This window comes from Zootoca vivipara, chromosome 3, assembly GCF_965207765.1.
Source record: "Zootoca vivipara chromosome 3, rZooViv2.hap1.1, whole genome shotgun sequence".
Taxonomy (NCBI): Eukaryota; Metazoa; Chordata; class Lepidosauria; order Squamata; family Lacertidae; genus Zootoca; species Zootoca vivipara.
The window spans coordinates 14486391-14512124 of record NC_142586.1 but is presented as its reverse complement, the minus strand read 5'-3'; the positions used below and the strand labels follow the sequence as shown (position 1 = coordinate 14512124).

The 25734-nt window shown below is 41.2% G+C and overlaps 1 protein-coding gene across 2 annotated transcripts in view; it reads right to left on the bottom strand.

The window, feature by feature from the left end:
* MACROD2 (mono-ADP ribosylhydrolase 2) overlaps positions 1-25734 on the bottom strand; it is a 900701-nt gene that overhangs the window by 349979 nt on the left and 524988 nt on the right. For both annotated transcript variants that reach the window (XM_035110055.3, XM_035110056.3), the window contains exon 7: positions 12061-12091. In XM_035110055.3, coding sequence (XP_034965946.3) covers positions 12061-12091 — 31 coding nt within the window. The remainder of the gene's footprint in view (positions 1-12060; positions 12092-25734) is intronic.

Genomic DNA, 25734 nt, shown 5'->3' with positions numbered 1-25734 from the left:
TTTAAGAATGCATACATAAAGGTTCTCCTACACATCTGAAATTATGCAATCTGAACTCTGACTGCCTTTAGTGACGTTGCCATAAGTTAACCCTGAAGATTTAAAAGAATACATATAATATGGAGTGACATTATTTCATCTAATCTACCTGCAAGTTAATAAAATGATATCCAGATGATAACGGCACATACCATGAGTTTGCGAGCAAAGAGAGTAAGTGCCATGACCCCAGAGTCTAGCAATGACCAGGACATGGAATCAGAGGGTATACAGCCATTGGCCCAAAAGGCTCTGAGCCCACCATCAGGGCTCCAATGAACATGAGGCTGGCAGGCAGAAGCCCATTGACTGGATCTCACAGCAGTGGATCCTATGTAACCAGAGCTAGGACTTTCACCAGTCCAACCATGCAATGAGATGGCAGTGGAGGGAAGCAGCAGCATTAGCCTTCAGGTCAGAGGGCTGACCCGTTCTCCAGCAAAGTGACACAGGACAAGGCAAAGGCTCAAAAAAGGTCTCAGTTCACCTCCAGCTCTAGTTGCAGCAGGTTGCTCACTAGTAGCTGTCCTTGGTGCCACAACAAACAACCTACCTTGCTGCCTTGCCCCATGAGCTCCTCCTTGGGACCATAGCAGAACAATGACAATTAATAACCAAACCTCCAAAACGTGAAGACCAGTGATGTGGCAACTATTTCTGTTGCTGCTCCCTATATTCAGGGAGAGTGACAAGGCATTAATCAGGGCAAGGGATATCTTGTTTGGTAAATGATTCCACAAACAAAGAATCTTCATTACAGTTGACAGGGAAATGCTGCCAATATCCACACTCATTACCTTTATTATTGCTGACAACTTTGATTAGGAAGAATCTCTGCAGCTGATGTGTGGGAATACTAACTAGAAACTTATTACACTGAGGCAGGAAAGTATAAAGATAAGCTGAAGCGCCACAAACTAAGGCTTGCCCTTAGATTCTAAGCTACGGTTATGGCCCATGTGTGAGCAATAGCTTAGGCAGAGGGAGGCAAGGCAAGGCCTTGGCCTCACCTATCATCTCCAGTCACGGTCACTGCCAAACATTTCCAAAAGTGATGCTGCCACTGCCATGGTGGGAAGCAAAATATGGGGCCATAACTGCTGCCACTATTCCATTTTCAAATTTTTCACCAAGGAACCATTTATTTATTTCATAAAAATTATATACCCCTTGACTGGAAAAACCCCCACCTCAAAACAGTATACAAAAAGCATAAAAAAGATAAAAAACAGTGATAAACTAAAAACAGATTGAAACATCCATCCACACAGATATTCCAGGTCCACACCAAGGGCCATTAGCACTTGCATAGAAGATGAAGAAGTCTCCTCTGAGTAAAAGTTAGTTGACCACAACACTTCACTTGAGAGTAAGTTCCACTCTATTTCCATCTGGCTTTATTTGCAATAATATGTTTAAGAATAACTACCTGTTGGTGTCACAGAATACACCATAACAAATGCACCATAACAAAATCACACACAAACACACAATCCTTGGAATTTTCCAAAGTCTCCAGAAACCACTTGAACATATTATCATTTTGAAAATCACTATTCCCGTTTTTGACTTCTTCGCGGAACCATAATGCATTTCTCTAAACTGGACAGAAAATAGTATTTCTTTAATTGAGAAAGTTTAAGATTTAGTAACCAACCTGCTGCTTTGCTAACTGCCAATAAGGGGGAATAGCTGATCCATTAAAAATATGGTCAGAAAAAAAACCTTGTTGTGCTTTACTTGTCCTGATAATGGCAGCAGGTTAAAGTGGCTGGGGACCCATAATGGGCTCTTATATTATATTTACAACTGTCCATAAAAAGCATGGTTTAAAAAGCACAGCGGTATAATTTATAAAACCTATTACAGACGTTAAGCATAACTACTTTATGGTAATTAAAAGACATAAGAAAATGATTAATGTTTTGAGGCTATTAAAGTGTATCAAATGAAAAGCTATTATGACTCATATTCTAAGCTTATGCCTTATATTGGCCAATTACTCTGATAGATCCAATTTGCACTGATATGTACTCTTAGCAGGTCTGACACTGATAACAATTTTGATGCTTAATATAAGCTCTACACAACACATGTGTGGTCAATCCAATCTAATCCAGAAATTTGAAAGGAGTTTGGGCTTTATAATGTAGCTGGAGGTTTGAACTGGGATCAACACAATATATATTTGACTAAATAGTGTATCTTTGAGACTGTAGGTTTCATAAAGTTTAAAAAACAGTTGTTAAACTGGGGCATGGCCACTTCTCTGGAGGAGGAAGGATCAGTCCTTTGTTCTCCTTTTCCAATCTAAACAGCTCCCTGAAGTTGCTATTTACCATGAAGATGAAAACATGCAGGTACAAACATAACTTAAAGGAATAGGAAAAGATAGATAAAATATATTTCAGCTGCAGCTAACTTAACCTAATGCACTGCCACTACCACTGGATAAGGATACTAAAATTTACTCCTAAACAGAAATCCGTGCATTTTCTGAACTAAATTCAGATCATTGCTATACAGGTTTAACACACAAGTAATCCAATTTTATAGCAGTGAGATTAGCTGGGATCCGGAAAAAAACCCTGGTCAATAAGCAGCCCATTTAATTACAGCCTTAACTAAAATGTGTTTTCAGATGTACAGAAACCTGATACAACATGAATTCATCAGCTAAACAACCTGGGATTGTTTGTGATCCTCCCATCCTTTCAGACACAAAAATATTGAACATCTACGTAAAATAAAGCAGTTTATGCCAGTCTGAGGCAGTGGATTTCCTCATGTTTAAAAGGATAGTAAAACAACAATTATTATAGAGGTCCAAGTGGCACATAGCCGTTTTGGAGAGAGCAAGTCTCTCCTTCCTAACTTCAAATTCCTATGACCAAACTGCAAATGTGTTTCTTCCAAGTCCAGACATAGCTGCTCCTATGTTCTGTACAGGATTTGTATTTTCTCTGTTTGCTTCTCAAGAGGCTATGATTTGGATCCTGATTTTTTTCCCCATTTGTGAAGTGGCTTTTGATCCAGGAGAAGATTGTGACAGTGGAAGAGGGAAAGGTAATTTTTCACTGATCCCCTCTTCCTCTCAAAGCCACTGAATGCCACTTAAAATGCTGTTTGGTGTATGGGGGTTTGTGAGTGTGTCTCTCAACCCTTTGGAGCATATTGGGGTGGGGATACAGGGGGCAGCGAGAATGATGAAAATAAATTCCTTCCACCTTCCACCATTGGGAACACAGTACTATTTCTAAGCTCTCAGGATCCAAGCCAGGATCATTAATTTTTAGGCTGCTTTCATTATAATAGGGATAAACTGTTAATTTTCTCCTCGTTATAATGTTAAACCAAACTGTCAGTCTTCATCAATCTAACAATCTGTCTATAGCTCCATCTTTCTACAGCAGTTTAATCCCCCAAAATAGGTCTGAGATCATTTTTGTTCATTAAAACAACAACAACTAGGGGACAATATTGTTTTATCTGTCTTTGGTTAGCAGGAGTTATTTATTTACTATTGACATTAATAGTGACAATGATCTACAAAGTGTCTGCATTTTGCTAAGCATTGTACAGAGATTAAAACAAAAACAGGATTACAGTTTAACAGGCACAGCACAGAAGGAAAAAGTGGTGAGGAGGGAAAAAGAAAACAAACAACTTGTTCAGTGTTACATAATTTTCTTATGGTGGCCAGCTAGAATGAAGACGATTCAGAGAGGGGAGGGTGACGCTAAATGCCTTCTGCTCACCCTGCTAAGCGAATAACGTTATGCTGACTAAATGAACATGCAAGGTGTTGTTTCAATTAATCTGATGCAGCAATTCAATACTGCCAGCCTGAGAGGTTGAAAGAACTGGCCTCCTGACCCTACAAGTGTCTGACTTAATTCTTTTATTTTTATTGGTAGTATTTGCAGGCACAGTCCTATACTGTACATGCTTAAATGGGAAGAAATTCACAGAATTCAGTCATACTTATTTTTGAATAGGCTTTCATAGGATTATGCTGTTAGTCTCTCGAAATATTTTACATGTTCTAAATGTTTCTTGCCAAGTAATTCCTCAATACTATTTTGGCATGATCCTAAATACAAAATCTCAGTTTACAACAGATTCTTATCCCATTGTTTTGTTAATGATGGTATACTTGTTACTAATAACATGGATTACAGGGCTTTGAGTGGGTGTTATGGGTGGAAAATGAAAAATTAGAAGAGTGAGGACTCAATAACATGGGCTATATTTCCAGACTGGAGTAAATAATCCCATTTCATAATCCTAGATTCCTGTTGCTTTGTGGTTAACAAAAGAACCAGCATGTAGCACAGGTGTATGTAACTATGGTAATGCTGGAGAAACCAATTCACATTCTAATCATCCTACCAGTGACCTCAGGGGTCCAAGGAGTAAAACTCTATAAGGTCCCGGAGGGCCTACCAATGTGATAGGGTAATGGTAAGGGAGGGGTTGGCACTGTGGTCTAAACCACTGAGCCTTTTGGGCTTGCTGATCGGAAGGTTGGTGGTTTGAATCTGCATGACGGGGTGAGCTCCTGTTGCTCTGCCCCAGCTCCTGCCAACCTAGCAGTTCAAAAACACACCAGTGTAAGTAGATAAATAGATACCACTGCAATGGGAAGGTAAACGGCATTTCCATGCACTCTGGTTTCTGTCACGGTGTTCCACTGCGCCAGAAGCGGTTTAGTCATGCTGGTCACATGACTCAGAAAGCCGGCTCCCTTGGCCTGAAAGCGAGATGAGTGCCGCACCCCATAGCCGCCTTTGACTGGACTTAAACATCCAGGGCTCCTTTTCCTTTATCTTACAATGTGATCCAATTGTCACATTTGATCAATAGAAATTTGCCCTGAACATGGCCAAAGTTTACTCAAATTTTCAGAAGAAGCATGTGGTATAGCCCTCCTGTGACTGCAAGGGGATGCTTGAATGCTGCATAAAGAAATCAAGGAGAAGGCTATGATTTTTTTTAAAAAAAAAAACAACCCCAAAAAACCACCCTTCTTTCTATGGCACTGGCTTAGCTAGTTTTTCATATTCAGTGAAGTCTGATGTGAAATAACATTACAATATCCTGTGTCCTAAGAGTATTACTTGCTGCTTTGAACAATTTGAATTATTTCTAATTTAGGGCTGCTCCTCTTTGTACACTTTATATTCCAGTACAGATACAATATATACAACAGTACAGATACAATATATACAACAGATATCAGCCAGGGAGCCAAAGTAAGTTACTATCTCTCCACTCTCTTTCCTCAGCAGGTGAGGATAAATGAGAGAGAAAGAGATTGTGCATCACTCCCTGAGCCCTTTGCCTAGAGTGGAAAATAAATACTGAATAAACAGCATACTTTCCTTACTTTCCATTTGGAACATTTACCTAGTGTTTAAAACATATTGTTCAAAAGAAGTGAACTATTTATTCCATGATTAACAATTCCGATCAAAAGACGAGTTTGATAAACAATTGCCTTAACTAAAACCTTTGTTAACTACTACAGTTAATAACATTTCTGGCCCTCTCCAAAACCAATAACGCTTTCCAATTCACATGAAATCCAGTGTGAAATCGGTCTTCATTGTTTCATTTAGTTGATACTATCTTCCTCGATCTTGTAAAGCCAGTTCACAGTGCTGCTTCCTCATCAGGATCCTAATACATTGGATCCTCAGTCCACAGGCTGATTAACGAGGTAGTGAACTAGCATTCAATACCCTTTATCAACTCAGCTAAACCTCAGGTTTGGAAGTGGACAGTTTCTTTATGGGTGGTACTGGTGACAGGCACACCAAAGTCCCCTTGTTCACTATAATGGGGTGAATTGAAAGATTAGGCTGTCAGGCCAGCCAGAGACCTCATTTTTCTTCCATGCTGCATAGGTTGCCCCTTACTGCAGCCAGCATTTGATTGCGATTAATTTGTCAGGCTTGGTTGTACAAAGGAAATGAAGAAATGGATTGCCAATTACAGTTAGTCTGCTTGCAGAGTGCCCCTCAAACCAGTGCCATTCCACAACAGTGACAGCTTAGAAATAAACTGCATTTGCTTTCATTGAGCCAAACCCCAGTCCTCAGTGTATTTCAAAGAAGCAGAAAAAGTGACTAAGGTGACCTCTTCTCTCTTTCTTCTCTTAACAACTCCAGTGGATAGTTGACATATATTGCCCATCTTGCAAGCAGGTATACAAATAAAGGCTGTTGTTGTTTTGCTATCCAGCTGGTAAAAATGCACTTAAATTCCAGCTTAAAACAGAACAAAATTCTGAAGGCACCAACCCAGTCTTGCCCCAGTTGTCTTGTCTGACAACTGGGAAACACTGGCCTGCGAGCGCTCCAATTGGAGAACAGCCTTTACCAAAGGTGTCATGGGCTTTGAAGACACTCGAACTCAGGATGAAAGGGGAAGAAATGCTTGGCAAACCCTCACCATGATCAACTCCTGCTTGGGAACCTATGTCCCCACTGCGGAAGGATGTGTGGATCCAGAATTGGCCTCCACAGTCACTTCCGGACCCCTTTATGGAAGACAATTTTACTTGGCTATGAGTGATCGCCAAAGAAGAAAGAAGACATTAAATCTGCAGAAAGTGAACATCCACAGAAGTGAAAATGGTTGTTCAGTCTGGAGCTTGTCAGCCTTTACTCAAATGAGAGCACCCCCAGATGTACTGCAGGTCAATGCACAGTAAACCTCATGCCTGAAGCATATTCCCATTGAAACTACCACCCTGGGAAGACTGGATCATATGCTATTTTCTGAAACCTTTCTTCCAGGTATGCCCCTCCCTCTGTATCTGCTCTTGACCTCTCCCATTATTCCTAGCCTTCCTCATATGACTTTCCTTCTTCATTAATACAATGAAGAGTGAACATCCTGAAATTCATTTGTGGACAATCTAAAATGAAAGCACATAGAAAAGAGTAGTATACAAATTTGTGGGGAGTTAAATGAAGAGGAAACAAAAGCACCCCACTTAACAAGAAAATGCACATTTGTGGGAGTTTTTGCACCAAAAATAATCTTAAAAGCATTTTCTTCAGATCCATTTAATTTCTTTTCTTTTTTTAAGAAAAGCCCCATCTTCCAGTCCCACATTGTATCAAACCCTTTTGGCCAGTAAGATATTTTACCATTTTGGTTGCTTCCTCCCTCATCACAAACCTGTGGGGCTATTGATTCCCATGCTGTGAGATGGTGTGAAAGGTATCCAGACCCTCCGTGCATTGTTTATCCATTGACTATACCGGCTTTCAAAATTTATTCACTCAAGAGTGGCAAAAGCCACATTTCATTCTTGTCACTGAATTTCATTTGCTGCTGATACATTAGCTTTCTTGGATGTCACATCTCCGGACAAAAGAAAGGGGGAAAGGTTCACAGTAGTCAATAGCAGACAGTACATTAAACAGGTGCTGAAGAGATAAAGTCAGAATCCACTTCCAGGGTTGAAATGCCCTGTCATTAGCGCAAGCAAAACCCATGGACGTGGAGGTTGAAGAAGCAGCTACAGTGCACCATCTCAATCTGGTTCCTGGCTAGGGAACAGTATCAGCCATTCATTAGAGAGAGCCATGTGGAGTCTCATTCTTTGGTTGCACTCATCCAGTGATATAGCAGCTTTCCTATCTAGCATACTGATAGCAAAATAACTGAGCGTGATGACACACTGGTTCTTCCAGTTTTAGAACAGGAAGAGAAGGAAAATAAAGATGCCTTATTTTGTCTGTCTTTGTATATTAACATAAAAAGTGCTGCAGCAATCCTTCATTGGAGCCAAGAGTTAGAGTTGGACCAGAGGGACGTAACATTGGCCCCACTGCCCAACAACCTCCCTGCCTGAACTGGTAGAGGTAGTTTTGGCAGTGGTATAGGAGTGCCCCCAAACAACTTCAACCACCACACCAAGGCCTCCTTATGTGGTTTGTCTCAAGACATCATGGCCACATTGACAACCATGAGACTGTACATTGTGGGCCCAGTGCATACTCAACATGGTATTTGCTACAGAGTACATTGGTAGTGGTCAAGTAGTGGAGGCAGGGTCGACTAACCCTGTTGTCATGGATGGATCATAGCCTGGCGAGGTTTGGACGGATGGTGACTAGTCCTCCCTGCTGAATTGATACTGGATCCAAGAGTACAAGATATGCACTGTCATGTGAGGCCTAAATGGCTTAAAGAGGTTAACAAGAGGTGTCACTGGTCTCAGCAACATCCTCACACAGCAACATCTGATTGGCTATGTGGCACTATAATGGTCACTATGTGATCCCTGATTGGTTGATGAAGAAGCCTGTGCAATGACTTATGCTTGCACAATGCAGCTTTCTTCCCCTCCTCTCCCACACCCCCAAAATTGGCTCATGGGTGGGTGGGCAGAACCCCCAGAACAGCATGCTTAAGCAGAAGCTCGGAGTCATCCATCTGGCAAACTGAAATGGTTATCCTGATAGAATGAATGCCTTAGCACGGCATTTAATTCCTTCCTATACTTTAAAAAGTCAAAAACAAAACAAAACTGTACATGCAGAAAGTAATGTTTCTTCATAAATATTTCCACCTCCCGGGGGGGGGGGGGGATATATTAAAAAATATTGGTGCAGCATTAACAAGAAAAGGTACACAAAGTAGAAAAGATAGAATGTAGTACTGTGGATTTTGATATTTAGTCTCAAATTACGGTGAAACAATGGATCTATTTGTCAAGTGGACAACGCGAATTTACAGCACATGTACATTTCATAATACAAGACAGCAAGAACAAGAGGGCAGTGCCCATCAAGGCCCTGAGCCTAATACCTTTAATCCTCCTTCTGGAGTCAGTATATCTGCTAAATATATCCTATTAATGCTAATTTTAGATGGCTGAGTGTTAATCAATGGACACCCTGGTAATAATTTCTAAGCATGTAGAATGTATTCCAGAGAGAAATGGACTGAAGGAACAGTTTGAACATGGGTAGCATGCCATTTAAAATAAGATCTCTGTTAAATAATGTATACGACAAATTCTTAGACAGAGTAGCTAATTAGACTGCTGGAATACTTTGAATATCCTAATGGACTCCAAGCAGCAGCTGCTCTATTTACTAAGAACTTCAAAAAAAAAGTCAATATTTTAATCATTTTGTAATGACTATTCCATACAATCTCTTTGAACTGGTTTTTCATATGGACACCATGCTGTTCTTTATGCAAAATGGCATCCATCATGACCTTATGAACAAACCATGTGACTGCACAAACTGTGTGCATGTTGCCTCTATCTGTACACATGTTCCGAATGTGCAAGTTTGTTCTTGGCTACAGACAATAGATAAGGGGGAGGCAGTTTAACCACAATCCCAGATTTGGATGACACCCTAAGCCAAACCTTGCCTTAGCTGTCATACTGTACTGAGCTAAAAGGACCAGGGAAGAACAAAGACTACTATCCATGTAGTCCTGATGAGGCATAGTTTGGTTTACCATGATGTGTGAACACAACCTATGTGTGTACAGTGTGAATACACTACAGTTAGTTCACAAGGTCTAGTAAACACATGGAGGCCAGGAACAAGGCTAGAGGGGACAATCCTTACTCTTCTTCCTTGTGCTTTGTGTTACAACACAATCACTTCATGACAAGGAAAAGGAAAGAGATGCTTTGGAGCTGGGGACCGGTGGGGGACAGGAGGAAAGATGGAGATATGCACATACATCTTCTAAGCCCTTACAGTGACTCCATTTCTCTGCAGATGATCTCAGATAATTCCTAGCTATTCTAAGGCAAATTGCCGGATAGTGCCTGTTACAGGTGGACAGGCTATGAAAAAGGCACTCAGATCTGAATCTGTATAGAATGGTAGAATTTTTGAGATGGAAGGGACTCCAAGGGTCATCTAACCCTACAATACAAGAATCTCAGGTAAGGCATCCATGACATATCCAACCTCTGCTTAAAAACCTCCAAGGAAGGAGAGTCCACTACTTTCTGAGGGAGCCTGTTCTGCTGTTGATTAGCTATTACTGTCAGAAAGTTCTCCCTGATGTTTAGTTGGAATCTCCTTTCTTATAACTTGAATCCATTGGTTTGGGTCCTACCCTTGATTAACTTGGTCACTCTCCTCTGCACATATTCTAGCTTGTCAATAGCCTTCTTAATCTGTGATGCCAGCCCAGAACTGGAAACCATACTCCAGTTGAGGTCTTACCAAGGCAGAATAAAGCAATACTGTACTATTACTTCTCTTGATCAGGACACTAGACTTCTGTTGATGTGGCCTAGAATAGCATTAAGCCACATCTATGGTCAACCAGAAAATTTACTTCATCTCTGACACATTTTATTTTCTGTTAAATTTGGCTGTCACAAAAAATGACCTGTAATTTTCTTTGCATTTCACTTCACAACAGAATCCATGAATCATGGCTGTCCTGCTTTCCTATGATAATGACAAAAATATGCATCATGATATAAAACACCGCTGTGTTTTATATCATTAGCCACCTCCAATTATAAATAATCTTATCAGGATCTAGATTGGAAGATAAAAAATCAGTTATGTCTGCAAACTGCAGGCGTATTCAGGCAATACAGATATGATCAGAAGCAAAAAGAGGAGAAAGCAACCCAGGTTTGATACTAGATGAGAAAATATTTGATTAATTTAACTGAGAAATGCTTGAATTCATGTGTAGCTCACCATCAAAACTCCCTCTAAATATAAGACAGTATGTGTCTGTGGAAATTGATACCAGCTACAACATTTTGACTTCATTGTTTATCACATGAATATCCAGTGCTTTTTTCCCCTAAAAAGATGTTTAGGGGTACTCTCATTTTCCTGCTCATATTTAAATACTGCCCCTCAATGAGGCCAAACAGATTTACAAAATGTTTAGGGGTATGCATACTCCTGTGTGCCCCCCAGAAAAAAAGCACTGCGTATACCTGACACAAGCTTTTAGCCCTTGCCAGTTCTGACTGGTCAATATTCACTTTTCCAAAGCACCCAGAACCCACCTTGTGGAAACATAACAATTTCTTCCAGTCTATGATATAAGAATTCCAATATTTATTTGTTTAGATTATCATAGATTCTCAAACTTTTATTGGCATACGTACCAGATTCCAGTAGGGTTCAATACAAACAAAACCGCTCACCAAAAAACAAAAAACACCCTACCATAAACCCTGCATTTAGCACTTAGGTTAGTGTTGTATAGCATTCACAAATTTTCATTGTGTGTTGCAGAAACCTGGCTACTGTCTCCATCTTGTCTACATCCTGAGAAAACATTTGTTTGTTTGTTTGCTGCATTTCTCCGCGGAGCTCAAGGTGGTGAAAACGGTTCTCACCTTTCTCATTTAATCTCCACAACAACCGTGTGAGGTAGGTTAGGCTGAGAGGCAATAATCGGCCCAATATGAACACATGATGCCTCAACTGTCTACTCTGACTGGCAGTGGCTCTCCAAGGTCTCAAGCAGATGTTTTCCCTAGCCCTGCTGTCTGGTATCCTATTAGGTGGAGAGACAAGGAATTGAACCTGGGGCTATCTGTATGCAAAATATGAGTCATGGCCCAGAGTACCACACGGCTCTATTCTCACAATACTATAGTACTACTTCCAATACATCATTTACACAGAACCCTGCAGCATCTGTTATCTTCAGCCCTGCACCCACCATGGGAATGACATTTCTAGGGAAGCCAATCAAACTCTCTTATTCATGTAATATTAAGCTGCATAGCTGCTTGCAAACCCAGATCAATTCTCTGTCAGGTCCTTGGGCCATAGCCTGTAATTTGATAGCACAACACAGCCCACCAGGCATTGTAGAACAAATTGTTAATAATACTGAATATGTAAAACCCATGGAACATCTACTAGAACACGCTCCACCAAAGCCAAAAACAAAACAAAACACCCTTGTTAAAACCAAAGTCGACTATTTGTCATGAAGAAATATAGCTTGAATAGAAACTTTATAATGGGTTTTACATACCATAAATTCCTGTTGAAATACACGGGAACGCCTGCAAGACAAAAACCAAGATGTAAATTAGAATTTTATTTTATTTTTGCCTTAGAACCACTTATTACACAGAATCATTTAGCATGAGGAAACCACAAACTGCTTCGTGTAAGGAAATCCCTACCTCTAAGTTGGCAGGGCCTGATGAAATGCCCTCCAGAGTGCTGAGAGAACTACAGTAGTTCCGGAGATCAGAAAGCTGCTCATAATTTTCTTTGTGAACTCAGTGGAGAACAGTTAAGGTCCTGCAGGACTTTGGAGAATGCTAAACATACAGTGCCTTGCCAAATGGGAAAAGAGGAAGGACCCAGGGATTTTTAAAACAACAACAACAACAACAACAACAACAACAACAACAACAACAACAACAACAACAACAACAGTGACTTACATAATGTAGATGCTATTAGAACAATTACAATGTGATCAATCTGCAAGCATTTAGAGGAAACTGGAATGATCACCCGAAGACAGCATAGATTTGTTCAGAACAAAGAACAAACTACTCTCTTTCTTTGATAGGATAATACATTTAATAGATAACAAGGATAAAGCAGATATATATCTTGACTCTGGAAAATGTTTCTTGGGAAACTCTCATAAGAGAAGCTGAGGAGTTTGTACTCTGCTCTTCCTTCTCCTAAATACAGCAGTCAAATTACTTGCTGGGGGGTTGGAATGCATGCTGGCGCCATCCATAGTGTGACTGTCCTGATCAACTCCTCTGCCAGACCTTCAAACATTGGGTGGAAGGGAGCTCGAAAGGGGGAAACCATGCACATTAGGCTCTTCCATGCGGTAAGGGAGGCCAAAAAGTTCCAAATCCTATGCTAAACTCCCAATGCTGGGATCTATGGGAACTTCAGCAACTTTGTTCTGTTTAAGCTTCTGAGTTTGTTTGTTTTTTAAGGCATTGAAGGAGTTGGAGCCTTTAAAGGTCCCTGGCACAACATCTTAATGCCTCTGGATTGTTTATAAAATCACTACAGTCGTACCTTGGAAGTCAAACGGAATCCATTCTGGAAATCCATTTGACTTCCAAAACTTTCAAAAACCAAAGCGCAGCTTCTGATTGGCTGCAGGAAGCTCCTGCAGCCAATCACAAGCTGCAGAAGTCCCATCGGACGTTCACCTTCCAAAAATAGTTTGCAGACTGGAACACTCACTTTTGAGTTTGCAGCGTTCTGGAGCCAAAACATTTGAGAACTAAGCTGTTTGAAAACCAAGGTATAACTGTACAACATTTTACTCACAAAACATAGCCATGAAAGGATTTTCAGGACCCTTTAGAAGCACATGGTACACAGCTGCATTTGGCTTATAGCAATTCTTCTCATAATCCAAACTGCATTGTAACTGCAGGTCTTCCACATTAGGCCAAACCTTTGGTCCTATCTCACCAGCGAAACTCCAGATTGGACAAGGCAGGACTCTGAACTATTCTTTACACCTGACCTTGCTGCAAATGCATAAACATGAAATGTTGTGCTGATGGATACCCTAAGCATGCATTAGCACAGCTATCATATTTGTTTTTGCAAACTGATTCACACTCCCCCCCAACCCAAATCCCCTCCTGCTGCATGTCTCTCCTGTATCAGTCTCTACAGCCACAGCAGGCGCTGTGACCTTCCAACAGCTTGACCTCATCCCCCAAAGGCGCACTTCTCCATCATCTCCCGAGACAGACAGATGCCAACCAACTCAAACAGTAGAATAAAAGGGGTCTCACTGAGAGCAACTATCCTTAATATTCATGACACACTCATTCTCCAAGTGTGTGCTCTTATGTACGGTAGCTAAAATGACACCAGCTATACACCAGATGGAGGCATCAGAGGGCTGCAGGAAACACTGAGTTTGGAAGAATGATACAAAAAAAACCATTAAAAAAACTAAAGGGACTGAGCATGTTCAGTTGCCATGGAGTATTTGACCGATGGTGGGAGGAAAAGAGAACTGGGGAAAGTGAAGTGGAAATTATGGAATATCTTGGATGAAGACATGGCTGGCTGGCATCATGAAAAGGAGCACTCCACACTGCAATGTTTTGTCACAGATTCCATTTGTTAACAAAATGGAAAAAATATGACATATCATGAAGCAGATTTCTGGAGGGATCTACTCTGTGTCTGCTACTGATCAACACTGATATAAATTATTTGGGCGTAGGAAGTGGAAAGTACAAAACTACAGAGGGCACAACTGAAAGATACATATAGCAAACTCCTTGCAGCACAGTACTGTATATTCATATTTCTCAAAGAAGAAATGGTCTAGAGGCAGTAAAACAAAGTATCAAATAAAGGAATTCTTTGCACAGAAAAACATTAGAGACTATACAGATTAAAGCTCAACAATCTGAAGGCAGGTAATATTTTGTTTCAACCTCATTAGAACACTGTGGAATTTCAGATTCTATTGGGCGCTATATTTTCAGAACAACAGGAAACGAACACAGTGCAATTGCAATGGTGAATACAGTACAGGAAGCATGACAGTGAGAGAAAGTTGAAGGAACAAGGTATTCTTATTGCTAGAAAACAAATTAAGGGACAATATGGTAACAATTTTCTAAAAAGTAAAAGGCTGTCATTATAGGAAATAGAGAAAAATGGTTCAGTTGCTCTGGAGGACAGGGCAATCGGCTTGAAGTGCCAGAAGTTACATTTAAGTTGAATATTATGAAATACATCAAAGCAGTTGTTGAATTGACTTCATTGGATTTTTCTTTTTTAAAAAGCAAAACAAAAACAAAAAACAAGCTGATGTTTCAATTTCAAATATCACTGGGTGTCAAAGAATGGTAGTAAAATATGCAGAGAATTAAGAGGTTTATTTATTTATTTTTCACTTAAAAAAATAACAATATTGAATTGCTTCAGCTATCCAACTGAGGTGGCTGCCAACATCAAGAAGAAAAACAATGCAACAACAAAAGACCCATCAAGAACTCATAGAGCAAATATCATTTGAACAAACATGTTTAGAGAACTGGATGGGGAAAGCCTGTTAACAGGGAAATAGACCTGCACACTGGCATTGAGAATTGTATTGGTGCCAGGCTTCAGGGAGAGCAAAAATTGGTGGCACAGAAGGGGGGAAGGAGGAGAGGCGAAAGCAAAAGGCCAAAGGTAATGTTTTGACTGTGACTCTGCACTAGCACTGTATAGATTTTGGGATGTTGGTTGTTTTTATTGCATCAATACCAGCTTTCCTCCCAAGATAAAAAAACAAAACAAAACAAAACATGGCTTGTTAAGACTGAGGCATTTTTGGGGGGGGGGCAGTTACTTTCTCTACCGCACATGCCATCTCCTTAGATCCAGGTGAGGGATCCCTGCAGTTACTATTTAAAACACAGATGTGGTTAATGTAATGTGTAGTTTGGTTCAATGATGCCTTTATCCCCATGCTGCAATGTCTCTTCAGAGACCTAAAATCTAACACACTCCCCTCGCCTAGCTTTGCATTGCTAGAAGGATGGCTCATAGGCAGCTAGCACACAGTGAGTTGGATCCAAAGTAAGCCTCTGCAAATAGAAATGCTCCTTCTGTTCATGGAAGGCTTCTGGTCTGTTGGCCAGATTGTGCTGGCAGAGGGGGGAAAGGGTCCCTCCTTCCCCTGTGGACTTCCCTATGCCACTGTTGTAGAAGGACCAGTGGAACAGAAACTGCAGCAGGAAGAGGGAGAATCAGCAAATCCCCCACACACACATTCCATTGTCAGGAGCATCCCTAAGTGGCGCCAGAACAAAGTCTGGATCAGAGCCTCTGGTTAGTGCAGTCAGTAGAGCATTAGACTCTTAATCTCAGAGTCATGGGTTCAAATCCCACATTGGGGAAAAGTTGGACTAGATTATCCTTGTGGTCCATTCCAACTCTATGATTCTATGATGTCAGAAATATAGGCTCACAGCTGAACAATTCACACCAGGTTTTTCTTAGACTACAATACCCACCCAGTGAAGTGAAAAAGCAAACTACCAAGGTGTCAGGGGACCCTGGGTGGGGAGTGAGTTCACCCAGGGACAGGAACTAAAGGGACCAGCCAAGCAAGAGGAGGGCTGGCTGGAGCACGAGCCGGAAGGTGGTGCAAGGGCTCTGAGCAAGGCGGAGGGGTCTAGGGATGCTACCGATGTGCGTGCGGGAGAGGAGGTGTCCGAAGGTACTACAGCAGGGGAGGTATCAGAAGTTGGGGAATCGTGGAGGCTGTTTAGCAGTTCAGGGGAGGGGTCTGGCCCCACTCCCTCCCCTGAGACGGGGAAAGCGTCAGGAGCAAAGAAGGAAACAAGGCGGGACGAGGTTGTTTTGCTGGCGTAGATTGAGACGTGCGCCAGTTCCAGATTCTGACTCGGAATAGGCGGTCATGTCTTTCTGAATTCTGAACTGTACATGTGTAAATAGCATTAAAAGCTGAAAAGCCATCACGGAGCCTTGGTGGTCTTTGGTCGTGGGAAGCCACACACCAGCCCTTACACAAGGCCTGGTGCATACCCAGGAATAATATAATACAGGACAGACCTAGAAGGGACAGAACACCACTCATTGCCATCTATACAATTTCCAGCTAAAGCTACCCCTCAACACATCATCAAGGATCTACAGCCCATCTGGGCTATAACCCTTCCCTCTCACGGACAGGCAATAGAGACACAAACACAGAAATCAGACCCTGACACAAATTCCAATGACAACTCTATTCCCACCTCTACTCTAGCAACACCATTACACTAATAATGCTGGCCACAAAGCCAATTGTCTATCACCTGCTCATCTCCCAATGTGATCTGGCCAGCAATTCCATCCCACATTCTACACAGAATGTCTTCTTGCGAAAGAATAAATGTGCACAAATCTGACATCAGAAATGGCAATATTCAGAAATCAATAGGAGACTATCTTAAGGTAGCCATCCTGGGGAAAATGGAACTGGAAAGACAAACTCTAGCTTGAAACTTACAGTAGGACATACTTCTGAGCAGACATGTGTAAGATTGCTGTGCTAGTCTTTGAAAGTAAATGCTAGTTCTTGCCATGCCAGAGTGAATTCAAACAACTATTTCACCACACAAAAATGTGGTCAAAACCACCTAATGATAGCATTGCAATGTCCAAAAGCAATATGGAAATCAAATCCCAAACTTGAGATCACATGAATGAGTTGTTTTTAAGGTGACTTAAGGATTTCCCTAATAAGATTTGTATTTATTCATTCTTACCTTTTGTTATCCAGTTTTGTCTAGTTCCAGATGCCATCTTTTCCTTATAAGGCAAATATAGGGATGGGGACAGTCAGCAGGTGAGAGGGACAGGCTTTCTTATACCTGCTAATTCCCCCTTTCAGGCCATTTTTATCCTGCCAGTCACAGAAACTCAGATGAGGAAGTATTGGAGACATTTGCAGGGGATCAGTAGGTGATAGGTTAAATGCCCCTCTCTTCCACCAAATTTCCCCTATACATGTCCCCTCCAGCATCATATTCAAGTTAACCAAATATGGGCTGTTTTAGAGCAAAGTGGGCAATGGGTTGAATCCAACTAGGGATGGGGATTTAAATGTTACTTCTATTGATTATTATTTTTTAAAAAAAAACTTAAGTCAAAAACAGTACAAAAAAACGAACGAGAGAGAGAGACCTACCTCCTGCCCCAGTTCACACATAAACATATCTGTGTACATAGGCATACAGACAATTTTGTTAGGTTGTCAGTAAAGGAAAAGTAGGTGCCTAGAGAAGTGAAAATCCATGGTCTCAAAGTTCAGGACAGCAGTACTGCTAAGGAAATATCAGCCCATTTCTGTTTTCCTTCCTTTTAGGGGGCAGAAAGATATAAGAGAGTAGCAAAAACCAGGCAGCATGTCCAAGGGCAAGCATATGCTGTCAGCAGTGAGCAACCTTGTTCTACTACATTAGCAAAGTTAATAAACAGGAACCAAAATGATTCAAATTTGTCCTCTTTTTACCCATAGGCAACCCTTAACTTTTATGTTATTTTCCCCAGCCCCCCCCCAAAAGAGCAACTTGCCATACTCTCTGATACTACAAATCTAATGTCAGCCTGTAAAAAAACCCTTCCAACCCTGGTCCTTACAGCTGCCAGTTAGTAACCCAGCAAAGTACAAGTAGATAAATAGGTACTGCTACAGCGGGAAGGTAAACGGCGTTTCTGTGTGCTGCTCTGATTCGCCAGAAGCGGCTTTGTCATGCTGGCCACATGACCTGGAAGCTGTACGCTGGCTCCCTTGGCTAATAACGTGAGATGAGCTCCGCAACCCCAGAGTCAGTCATGACTGGAGCTAATGGTCAGGGGTCCCTTTACCTTTAACTTAGCAATTCTTCGTATTTCAGTTCTAAATCTAAACCTATAGGTAGGTTTAGCAGTTTCCCAGTGATGTGATGGACATTCCCACAAGTGTACACATGTGCTAACAAGTTGGCACCCTCCCCAACATGCAGGAAATGTTCTAGGAGAGCACCATGGCAACTCGCAAGTCCAATTTGTTGACACATGAATTAAAGCAAATTTAAAAACAGGTGTAACCAAATCATGTGTTTGGATAGACACGTTGAAACAGAAAGGTTTCAGCAGGCACATCAAACAGTCCAGGGAAGATGCCTGCCTACTGTCTATGGTCATAAAGTTCCACAGCACAAGTGCTGCCATGGTAAAGGAATAAGGCCTCAGAAAAGTGGGGGGGGGGGACAATGTTTTTACCAGGAGATGAAATGTTATTTGCTCAAATGAAATTAATGGACTTAGAGACCATAGCATACAAGTACATTCAACCTTTTTCTCCCATGCTGTGGACTCAATGTAAATCCCACATCCCAGGATAGAAGCTCAACACTGATGCAAATGGAAGCTTTGTGGTCGAAAGCAGCTTCAGTGTTGTAGTGGAAAGATTAAATTCCCTTCCCATGCGTCCCAGTGCTAATCAGATCCCCACAACTACTATTTAAACATTTAAAGGTAGCCACTTTAGCTGCATGCAATTAATGTCATATCTGGTTTGGCTCTTACCACTCTCCTGTGCTTCTGCCACAAGGTGAATATACCTGTAATGCGGAACTGACTGTGTGTAGGGCTCACTCTCCCCTTCTTTGACCTGCTCCTATAGCAGGGCAAAGACTTGTCAAATTAATTTGCTTGTTTCAAAAAGTTTCACATGCTCCATGGCTTTCAGTCTAGGAGGGTTCATCTGTATAGCTGGTTTCAGTTGACAACACTGAACAAAAGTAATCACTGGAGACCCCGCAAACCAATTGTTCTGTCAGCCACTCCTGTAATGAAGCTGCAAACTCGCAGGGTACAGCCAGTTTCAGTAAACCACAAATATTCTGCTTCAGATTCCGATGCAGGTTGCTGTAACCATACAGAGAAGGGTCTGTGAACCAGCTTACTGCTGCAAAGTGTGCACAGAGGACAAGAATTTAAGAAACACTTTCCCATTTGAAGATAGGAATACATCCCCATAGAGCTCTTGGGACAGGCGTGTGGAGTTCTCATTTGCCTCCTCACCACACACTGCAGTGTGCTTCCAAGAAAACCTCATCCAACGTTCCAGGAAAAGATTCAGCTGGGTTCAAGGAATGAACATACTAGATAAGCTCCAAGCCCCTAGCTATGCCAGCCATCTTAGTAAAAAATCAAACAGAGCACTACCAGAAACCTCTAAGAAGGTTACAGGATTCCTTCATCCAGATGTGGACAGCGCACTAGGATAGGGAAGAATTCTAGGAAGGTTAGATCACATGCGATCCCTTCCTCCTTCCAGTGACCAGGCCATGGCCAGGAGCATCAGCAATCCCTGAAAGTACACCGCAAATCCCAGGCTGCCAGAAGCATCTGAATGGACCTGGAAGTCATGGTGGGTGGTCAACAGTTCCTGCCAAAAGGGAAACCCATTGTAGGACTTGAGGGATGCTAGCCACCCCATGAGGTCCTCTAGTCAACCACAGGTGATGGTGAGCCAGTGCATCAACAGTAAGCTGGGCCTGAGTACCACAAAATGCCTGCCCGAGAGACACCACATGACAAGCGAAGTAAAAATGTGAATCCTGGAGAAAACTGAGACTGCAGCTTGGACGGGCTAGCTTACCAGTGCACATGCAATTTGTAGGCAAAGTGAGAACACAATAGTCTATTTGAGCATTCAGTAAATTTGCATGATGGCAACCATATGTATGAGAATGCTGGCAAGTCCAATGTCTGCAGCATATCACCTGCTGCCTTTATAGCACCCCACAACTCAAAGAGCAAACTTCTATTGCATTCATGGGGGAAACCCAGGCAATTTAGAACCCTGCATAATCACAAGTCCAGATCAACACAAGTATAGATGACCATAGATTGGAACAAGTACATCTTCCAACAACTTCCCTGATTTCTGAACAAAATAAGCCCTTGGAAATAAAAGAGGAGGCTGCTAACTTGATAGAATTCAGGGGTTTTCCCCCTTGTTCCTGTGATGCAGGACAACTTTGCTTTTAGTACTTTCACTCTGACATCAACATGGAAAGAAAGAAAGAAAAGCACACACATATGCCAGACCTTTTCTTAATCGGAGTCATTTTTCTGGAACTTCTCTCTTAGAGAAAAAGATATGGTTTGACAAATGTTCACAGGACAGGTTTTAAGTAATGCCCCACTTTATGCAGAGAGGTGGAATTTCAAAAACTAAGTAGCAACTGGAGAAAATGTAGTGACCCATGTCCTCAAAGGTCAGAGCAGAAGATCCTGAAGATCCTTTGGGACGCTAAAACCTATGGTGTTTATTCTTCAAGGCATGCCTTCTCCATTTGCTGTGCTATTCTATTTCAGTTCCTCTCTTTGTCTTTCTACCACCCCCAGATAGTCTTTTATAGAAGGGTAGCTTTTAACTACTTCTTAACCTACCTTGCAGCCACACCGCAATAATCTTGCTTTCTTTTTCTGCTACACATCTGAATAATACTTCTGACTGGAGGTATTAAAAACTGCCTAAATTTCAAGCTATTTTTGAACACCAGGAAGGACATTATCACTGGCCGTATCTCAAATTAACTTGGGGCTCTTAGCTCACTCCCCCATAGAGAGATGATTACAGCATAAAACCGGCTTATATAATTTTGCAAAATATGACACAGCTGTTATTCACTGCTCAGGGGAGACCCATGGCTAAGAAAGCATGTAGACCCAATTTCCTTCTTCTCCTAGGGAAGCAATTTAGTCTAGATGCCAGGCTAAAATTATTGGCAGGGCAATAATGTGGAATTCACACAGCGGATGTTGACACAGTGCAATATCTAGCTTATGCATAAGTCTTAAGTCTCCAGAACACCCACATTTTTAGCTCTTTCCTGTGCATAATAATAGATTCAGTCTGAGTAAAAAATCAGTCTCAATGAAAAAATGGCTAACACCTATCATCAGACGTTAAATGATCCTTGTCTCAAAAGATGTTAGAAGTGTCAATCACCAGACAACATGCAATAGCTCTGCTATCAAAATTTATGTTTAATTTGGTTTAGGGCTGGTGGAAAGCACAATTGACAACTCTGGATTTTTCTTCTTCTGGAGAACTGCTCTTTCCAGGGAAAATAAAATGAGTAATTGTAGTTTTATACACCCTTTATATACCCTTTCCTTCATCTTGAATCGGCACTATGAGAGAATACCTTGACTAGAAACTATGAAAGTGGCTAATACAATCTGAGCAGGCTTAAAATGCCAGTGTGGCTACAAAGACCAGTACTCAATGATAAATAAAGCAAATATTTTCATGTCACATACAAATGATGGCTAGTAGCTATGCATGAACTCCATTCTAGGAAGGGCCTATCGCTTAGTGACTGAGCATATGCTTTGAATACACAAGGCTCCATGTTCAGCCTCCAGGAAATTCCAGTTAATAGTATCAGAGTTGAGAAAGATCACTGTCTGAGAAGTTGGGCAGCTCCTGCCTTTCAAAACAGCCAATTCACAACTATATGTACATACCAATCGTTTGACGCAGTATAAGACAGTTCCATCAACTCTATCTGAGCTGGTGATTCTAAAACAACTGAAACACAATAAAGTGGCTAGACTTATTTAATCATGGAGCTGGAGCGATATTGCTCAGTTACTACACACACACACACACACACACACACACACACACACGGTTTGATATCTAGAGTCAAAGCATCTCCAACAGATGAATGTTCAGCTTCAAAACTTCCAGGGAGGGAGAGCTACACTCCTCAGTTGGTTTCATTGTTTAGCTACATCAAGACCTTTTTTCCTAATGTTCAACCATAATCAACCTTCCCATAATTTAAGTCCTTTATATCTAGCTCTGCCCTCTGGCGCAGCAGGGAATAAGCAATTGGGTGGGATACGCTGGCAGTCCTTCCATCTGCGTCAATATTATGCTTTCTCTCTTGTAGCTCAGCTTATTACACACAGAGAGAACACTGTAACAGTCAGTGATTATTTTGTTAGTCTCTTTCGCGGATGTCGTGTCTATGTGGATATGTAAGTGTGTACATGGAAGTTATATCCACAAAGGGAGCAATCATAGTCCACCCACCAAACAAGAAAAGAAGGAGAAAGAACATCACATTATGCCTACATAAATTCTTAGAGATAGCTTGTGGAACTTGCCTGAAGCAACCATCCTAATTTGCACAACTCTACAACATTTTCCGCTTCACCTTTTAAGAGCACCTCCTCAGGTCTTTGCTAAACGTTCACAAAGATAAATAGAAATATGACTCCCAGATAAATATTTGCAGATCTTGATACCACAAAGGTCTTCCATTTCCATAATGCTTTGATTATTTATACAACAGCAGAAGCAGAGCTGCTGAAAGAAGTCCTCCCAGGAGGTTAAAAGGGCCAGAGGTATATATTCAATCATTTATTATTCAAACAGATTTAATGGAGACTTTCCCCCTCTTTTTTGGAAAAAGAATTCTGCTAAAAGGAGCAAAGGGGAAAACTGAAAATGTATTTTGCTTTATTTCATCTCACTGTTGAACAGACGAGAGTGAGGCTCAAAGGCAGAAACAAGAACATCAGCTACTAAAAGGAGTAAAGGAGAATTATATGTTTACAAAATGTAATTTCAGCGACTTCCCAAAGGATTGTTAAGTTATGCAGACTGTTTTTTGCTGAATTGATCCCAATGAGGGAGATTACAGAGAAAAAGACAATTTGATATTTTCTGATAGAATGTAGCAATGCAGAACATTAAAAGGCTTGCTAACATGCAACTAACTCCAATCCCCAAGCCATACTGAATTTCCTGCACATTTATAAAGACAGATCAAGGAAGAAGCCATGCTTCTTGGAAATCACAGAACTTGGGAACAGTGCCTCATAGAAAGCCTAGTCCAAGCTAGCGTCAGAGATGCATCCCTTATGACAGCTATTACTGATTCCAATCCCATGGAATCGGTGTTCAAGCAATAAAGAAATAGCATTTCCAAGTCTCCTTCTCACCAATTACAAAATCAGTGGGGAACTATTTAAGCCTGATCCAGTTCTAAGATTTGGGTTCTATACAATGGGGTAAGTGTGCATTTAAAGGAAGCCCAAAGTGGTGGTGGTGGGGAGCTGAATCATCAACATCTAGGATCAGTGTTATTGTATTTATTATGTGAAGAGATGGTTGAAATGCATGAAATCTAATTTACAATATAATTTACCAAAAAAGAGAGAGTTACTGTGGTTTTCATTGTCTGAACTAACGATTGTAAAACCACACCACATAAAATGCTCAGTGGAAGAGCAGAAATGCTAGCAAAATGCTGCTCTACTAGAAAATGTGAGATAGGACTCCTCTGAATTATTCTCTGTAAACAAAAGTGTTATATTTACAACTGCATACTGACCTGTCAACACCATGCTATTGTCTTGTTTGTTTTATGATATGTGCAGATAGTAATTACAGACTGAAGGGAGATGTAAGGAGAGAGGCAAGCTGACCTTTATGCTGCCTATCTCACACAAGCTCTTCCCCAATAATAGTTGCTCTACGAAGCAGGCAGTATTAATGCTTGACCATGCATGGACACTGCTGAACAGCTTACAAAAGGGAATACGCTGTACCTGACTGTGATTCTCTCTTCCACCCACCTATATCTACCACCTAAAAAATGTGGAAGAGTATCTTGCTGGATTTCAGTTACCAGCACATCAAAGATTCCATGAGAAAAGAAAGAGAACAAAATAGAACTTCACTGACCTGTAATTTTTGTACTACTGTGACCTATGGTGAGTGACTGAAATGTGTATTTTTCTTTGGGGAAGGTTAAGGACACAATGGAATGTCTTGAAAGAATATATGGCGATGACAGGTCTGAGGATGAAGGGGGCTGAGAAGTGTCAAAGCAGATTTTGGACAATAAATGCCTTGCTTTTACAAAATAAATGATGAGCACAGGCTACTGTTCCACCAAGGTGGATACTGTCTAATGTATCTGCGTGTGCACGTACTCACCCTGCCTAGTTTCGGATTTTCCTGTTAAGACATTTGTTTTGTTACTATTCTTCATTTGGAAAGTTCAGAATGGCTTTCATGAGGCTTCCAGACCTTGCCCATACAAGTGGAGGATCAGGTCCACACCTGAGTTTCAGCACTGCTACCGCATCACGTGCCCCCTGGCCAACTACTAGTCTCCAACAGTAAGATCTATGAAGACTCTTCCTCAATAGCTGACCCACATTATAATTCAGGTTTTCAGTGTAGCTTTCTTGTTGTTTTGCTTTTCTTCCCAGGCCCAAACAAGGTGACAAACCCATGTCATTTAACACACACACACACATATCTAAAGCATGGGCAGGATGCGATTTAAAGAGCCAAAGGGATGGGTGAAGATGCTAAACCCCCTCACCCTCCCCACTGTTCCTTCCACAATCCCTCCCCCTAAGATGCTTTCCTCTCAGCCAGACTCAGTTTTGGTATCTGAGCCTGGCGGGGGTCAGGGTGGGAACAGGGAGAAAAAAGTTAAATGGTGGGGTGAGTGAGCATTCCATTCATTCAAAACCCCACACACTTTAGATATGACTGGAGCATCCCCACCTTTGAAGACATAGGATTGCCACCATCATGTGTCATTTTTTGTTTCAAAGGCTTTTTCCTATATCCCATTCCTGTAGCAAGTCTTGTTTACTGTGCTTGGCTTTCTTCCCACCCAATACATCTAATTAAAACATAATTCCCAGAACAAGAAGAAAGATACAGGTGGAATCTATACACATACACACACATATATATTTTTTAAAATACCCACTGTGAAAATGCTTTTTAAAAAAGTTTTGAAAAATATATTGAATTTTCCTTGGCTCACTTTTGCCATCTAGTGTCACATTTGCATATTGCACTTTACAACACACTTAAAATGTTTTATTTGCAGCTGTATAGCTGAGACCACACACACACCAAAACAAGCCATGAATTTTATGTTTTAAAAAATCTCATAAAAAAGTAACAAAGAGACGTGATGCAAATATATGAGTATCTTTTTCTGTGCTGATTAACTCTCAAAAGGAGGCAACATGCAGAGTGAAGCAACTAAAACAGAAAATGGCTACAGCAGCACTCATTTACCTTTCCACTCATGCCGCCCAAACATACCAAGCTATGAGAAAGAGCATTCAGGGCACCTGAACT